The sequence below is a fragment of the Castanea sativa genome, chromosome 9 (assembly GCF_040712315.1).
Source record: "Castanea sativa cultivar Marrone di Chiusa Pesio chromosome 9, ASM4071231v1".
Taxonomy (NCBI): domain Eukaryota; kingdom Viridiplantae; phylum Streptophyta; class Magnoliopsida; order Fagales; family Fagaceae; genus Castanea; species Castanea sativa.
Window position 1 is genome coordinate 21,265,045 of NC_134021.1, and position 6,106 is coordinate 21,271,150.

General features: G+C 43.6%; 1 protein-coding gene across 1 annotated transcript; it reads right to left on the reverse strand.

Moving 5' to 3' along the window:
* Nucleotides 1-4,578: 4,578 nt before the first annotated feature.
* LOC142608900 (uncharacterized) lies at nucleotides 4,579-5,694 on the reverse strand. The gene has a single exon (XM_075780557.1). It carries the CDS (start codon nucleotides 5,692-5,694, stop codon nucleotides 4,579-4,581), a length of 1,116 nt encoding a protein of 371 aa, XP_075636672.1.
* Between the last annotated feature and the right edge of the window lie 412 nt (nucleotides 5,695-6,106).

Sequence of the window (6,106 nt, forward strand, 5' to 3'; positions counted from 1 at the left end):
AGACTTGTGGCCCGTTGAGCCGGACAAGAGCTAAGGTTAGCTTAACAATTGGATTTTTCATAAGGTGTTAATTTTTCTTAAACTTGTGGCCCGAGGAGCCGGACAAGAGTTAAATTTAGCTTAACACTCGGATTTTTCATAGGATGTTAATTTTTCTTAGACTTGTGGTCCGAGAAGCCGGACAAGAGCTAAGGTCAGCTTAACACTCAGATTTTTCATAGGGTGTTAATTTTTCTTAGACTTGTGGCCCGAGAAGCCGGACAAGAGCTAAGTTCAGCTTAACACTTGGATTTTTCATAAAGTGTTAATTTTTCTTAGACTTGTGGCCCGAGGAGCCGGACAAGAGCTAAGATCAGCTTAACACTTGGATTTTTCATAAAGTGTTAATTTTTCTTAGACTTGTGGCCTGAGGAGCCAGACAAGAGCTAAGGTTAGCTTAACACTTGGGTATAAGTTATTCCAATAAAGAAACACAGACTAATGAAACAAGATAGGCCTACAACTGATACAAAAGAAGGCTCTTCCTTTAATAGTAATAACGTCGTAAGTTGTTTACATTCCAAGGGCGATGAACTACTCTTCCATCTAAATCTTCTAAACGATAGGCCCCCACACCTGCTACAGATGTAATTCTATACGGTCCTTCCCAATTAGGCCCTAACTTACCCCAGGCAGGATTTCTTGCTGTCCCCACCACTTTTCTTAATACCAAATCTCCTGGTACTAAAGGTCTTGACTTTACTCCTTTGTCATATGTTTGCTTGAGTTCTGTTGGTAGCTGCCCATCTTCACACTGACTACTTCCCTTCTTTCTTCAATAGTATTCAAACTATCGCACAGCATATCATGATTGCTCTCAACGTTATACTGATCAGATTTCAAGGTGGGAAAGCTTGATTCCAACTGGATTACCGCCTCCATTCCATATGTCATTGAAAAGGGTGTCTCGCCTGTTGATCTTCGGGGGGTAGCATGATAAGGCAACTCTTCTACCCATCTTCCTTTAGCATCGTCAAATCGCTTCTTTAACCCTGCCAAAATGACCTTATTTGTAGCCTCAGCTTGACCATTTCCTTGAGGGCAGGCCGGTGTTGAATATCCATTCCTTATTCCCATATCCGCACAATACCTACGGAAAGCCTTGCTATCAAACTGAAGTCCATTATCAGAAATCAAAGTATGCGGGACTCCAAAGCGAGTTACGATATTCTTCCAAATAAACTTCTTAGTGTCTGCATCCCTAATGTTAGCTAATGGTTCGGCTTCCACCCACTCAGTAAAATAATCCGTGCCGACAATGAGCCATCTTCTATTACCAGTTGCCCGAGGAAAAGGTCCGACAATATCCAAGCCCCACTTAGCAAAAGGCCATGGGCTAGATAATGGATTTAAGACTCCCCCTGGTTGATGAATGTTTGGTGCAAACCTTTGACATTGGTCACACTTCCTTGCATACTCCTGGGAGGCCTTCTGCATATTTGGCCACCAATACCCTTGAGTCATGGCTCTGTGGGTTAACGATCTTCCCCCCGTATGACTTCCACATATTCCTTCATGTAACTCTTCCAATAAAGGCTCAACAGCTTCAAGATGCATGCAGAGTAGATATGGCCCCGAGTAGGAACGTTTATACAATTTACACTCCCTAGAAAGCCAGTAACAGGGGGCACTTCTCCGTACCTTCTCTACTTCCACTTTGTCTTCGGGTAACATACCATGTCGTAAGGTCACAATCGGATCCATCCAGCTCGGGCCAACGTGTATACTGTGAACCCCAACTGTCGCGATACCAGTAAGACTAGAAGTCATCAAGTCCTCTACCATTACCGTCCGCGGTAACTTTGAGCCCAAGGATGTGGCTAATATGGCCAACGAGTCGGCATGAGCATTCTACCCTCTCAAGATTTGTCCCACTTTGAAGCTTTTAAACGTGCCTAACACCCCTTTGACTCAGTCAAGATACTTTTTCATTCTTTCATCTCTTGCCTCAAATTCTCCATTAACTTGCCCGACAACTAATCTGGAATCACAATAGAGTTCCACTATTTCTCCTCCCAGATGCCTAACCATTTGAGCGCTTGCCAAGAGAGCTTCATGGTCAGCCTCATTATTAGTGGCTACAAATCCTAGCTGTAGTGACTTCTCCATGACTAATTTCTCAGGGGTAATCAACACAATTCCAATCCGTGCTCCCTTTCGGTTAGATGCCCTATCCGTATAAACTTCCCAAAGAAGGACACTCCCAAGCCCAATAGACATTACGACTAGCATAACATCTTCTTGCTTAATGCCACTTTCTGTGAATTCAGCCACGAAATCGGCAAGAACCTGTCCTTTAATAGCTGTTCGGGGCATATATTTAACATCATAAGCTCCAAGCCTAGTTCCCCACTTAGCCACGCGACCAGTGTAATCAGATTTCCTCATGATAGCTTGCAAAGGCAATTGGGTAAGTACCACTATCGTATAGGCTTGAAAATAATGGGGAAGCTTCCTTGTTGCATGTACGACGGCTAGAAGAGCCTTTTCCAAAGGTAAATATCGCCGCTCGGCCTCTTGCAAGGATTTACTAATGTAATATACTGGTTTTTGAATTCCATCATCATTCCGTACTAGAACAAGACTTACAGCATAGTCCGTGATTGCCAAATAGGCATACAACACCTCTTCCTTCTCCGGCCGTGATAGTATTGGCGGATTCGCCAAATATTGCTTCAAATCCTCAAAAGCCAAATTACACTCATCCATCCACTGGAAATCTTTCCATTTATGCAAAAGGTGATAAAAAGGTCGGCACATGTCCACAGATCGCGATATAAACCGATTCAATGTCGCAAACATTCCAGTTAGCTTTTGTACCTCCTTAGGATTCCGAGGAGGATACAACCCTAAGATAGCCTTGATTTGATCAGGATTAACTTCAATTCCCCGGTGTGTTATCATATACCCGAGGAACTTTCCCGAACTTACTCCAAAGGAGCACTTGGAAGCATTCAAACGCAATTTATACCTCCTAAGGACTGAGAAGGTTTCTTGTAAGTCCCACAAATGGTCCCCTACTTTCTTACTTTTAATCACCATGTCATCGATATATGCTTCCATATTACGCCCCAACTGCAACTCAAACATTCTAGTCACCATCCTTTGATAAGTGGAGCTTGCATTCTTAAGACCAAAGGGCATTACTCGATAATGGTAATTGCCATTAGGAGCACGAAAAGATGTCTTCTCCTGATCACTCAATGACATAGGTATCTGATGATAACCTTGAAAAGCATCCAAGAAACTCATCCAAGAAACTCATCCGGGGATGCCCAACAGTTGCATCCACCAACTGATCAATTCTCAGAATAGGGAAAGGATCCTTTGGACATGCCTTGTTTAGATCAGTGAAATCGACACAAACTCTCCACTTTTCGTTCTTCTTTTTAACCACAACAGTGTTGGCAAGCCACTCAGGATAAAAGATTTCCTTGATTGCCCCCACTTGCTTTAACTTGTTAACCTCCTCTTTAACTGCTTCGGCATGCTCTTGGGACGCACGCCGAGGAGGCTGCATACGGGGCACTGTGTTAGGACTAACATTCAAATGGTGACAAATGAATTCTAGATCAATTCTCGGGACGTCATAGGTCGTCCATGCAAAAACATCAATGTTATCCTTTAAGAACTTAACTAATTCCTCCCTTTCCGGTACTGGTAATTGGAATCCCACCTAAAAATATTTCTCCTTACCTTCTCCTATAAATATCTTGTCCAGTTCTTCAGCAGAACCTCCATCCCCATCGATACCCATCCCCCGAGCAGGTTTCTTTAATTGCTATAACGTTTTCGGAGTCGCCCTCATTGATGAACCTTGCCCTGTTCTAATACTTGCAGACATCAGACACTACCTGACTACCGACTGACTGCCGTGTAATATTCCCACCCTTCCTTGGATAGGATATTTCACCATTACGTGCAAAGTTGAAGAAACTGTCATCATTGCATGGAGCCAAGGCCTAGCCAGAATGGCCGTGTAAGGTGAATACGCCCTGACTACTATGAAGTTAACCTAGACCTCTGTATCCTTAACCTGTACAGGCAGCCTAATCATCCCCCGCGGAATCACCTGCTTCCCATCAAAACCTACTAACGGGGAATCATACTTCTCCAAATCCTCTTCTTTCAACTTTAAACCATTAAATAAGTTGGAATACATAATTTCTGCACCACTTCCATCATCCACCAAAACTCGTTTCACGTCATATCCCCCGATACGAATAGTTACTACCAATGCATCATCATGGGGTTGACACGTTCCCTCCTTATCTTCCTCAGAAAAACCCAACACTGGCATCGCCGAGAACCTCATTCTTTTAGCCAGTTGGTAGCTTCCTTCCATGACTTCGTTTCCAAAACTACTATGCACGGACATGATCCGAGAAGGATCCTCGGCTTCTCTTCTCGACTGCGCCAAAATAACCTTAATGGTGCCTCATGCTGGCCGAGGAATATTTCCACGATACATTCGCATACGTTGATGTCCAACTTGCCCGTCCAGCCTAGTCAAGAAATGATTGAGCTTTCCCGCTTTGGCTAATGGTTCAAATGGTCACACAACGTCCGACACTCTTCTGTGGTATGTCTCTTGTCTTGATGATAATGACAATGAAGATTTTGATTCCTCAAAGATGCATCTCCACTCATCTTGTTAGGTTGTCTAAAGTATGGTTCGTCTTGTATTTTCTCCAATATGTGATGTATAGGCTCCTTGAACAGTGAATTAACCAAAGGAGTTTCAGCTGGCAATGGACGACTTGGAAAGTCTCGCCTAGGCCGACTGCCTTGATACCCCATTCCCCGAAGATCTTTCTTTTCCGGATATAACTTCGTTTTTCCTTTGCTTTGAATTTGGTCCTCCTCCACCTGTTTATATTTGTCTATACGGTCCATAAGCTGGCGCATGTCTACAGCTGCCTTCATTTTCAAGGACTTCCTCAATCTATGCTCCGTGGGAAGCCCCACCTTAAAAGTTCTTACAGCCACATTTTCAACATCTCCGTCAATTTCATTATACATTTTCCAATACCAATCGGAATAAGTTTTGAGCGTTTCTCCTTCCCTCATGGCCATAGACAGTAATGCATCCAAGGGTTTTGGGATCCTACTACAAGTTATGAACCGAGCCCTGAATGCCCTTGTCAACTCTTCAAAGGACTTTAGGGAACCTTCCGCCAAAGCATCAAACCATCGCATGGCCACTGGTCCCAAACTGGAAGGAAACACTCTGCACATCAACGCTTCATTATTCGAATAGACTGTCATCTTTTGATTAAAATGACTGACGTGTTCTACAGGATCAGTCCTGCCATTATAAATAGTAAATATAGGTTGAGAAAATCTATGGGGGAGTTTTGCCTTATTTATCCTGGCCACAAAAGGGGATTTAGAGATCTGCCTCAAGGCTTTACCCATCGCATCATTCCCCTCACCTTGGTATGTCCCATTTTCACCTTGCATCTCCTCCCGCCTCTTTGCCCTAGCACCCGAAGAAGTACTCAAACGGGCTTCACTGTGAAGAGACTCAGATGCTTGAGGTTCCTTTCCTCCTCGTTTTTCCTCGGAGCTATCACTGGAAGAGTAAGACGGGCTCTTCCTACCACGCTTCTTACAATCTAAGCGCTTGCGCAGATAATCTATCTCGGATTGCATTTGCTACAACACATCATCACGAGACATTTGCCTCTTAGTCGGTGATCGTTGCCCAGCCACTAGATCACTACGATACGATTCCACCACCACACTTGGGGTGTGTTTCTTTCCAACTCCCCGTTGCATATTTATAGTTAGGTTTCCCCTTTGTGAACCTATTGATTCTTCCCTTTCTTGATTCGCCTCTGCCATTCACCTTTAAACCAGAATGCCCCACTTTATTGTTCCCACAGACGGCACCAATTGTAAGGACCAAAAATCACGTACAAGACTAACAATAACAGCGTTTTATAACTAAAGGTCCAAAAACAATGAATTTGTAGAGAGTGTATCAACAACAAAGTTTTAGACGTTCCTCTCTTCTACCTGTGTCTCTCCTCTCTTATTTATACCCTTTGCCCTTTCTATCTCA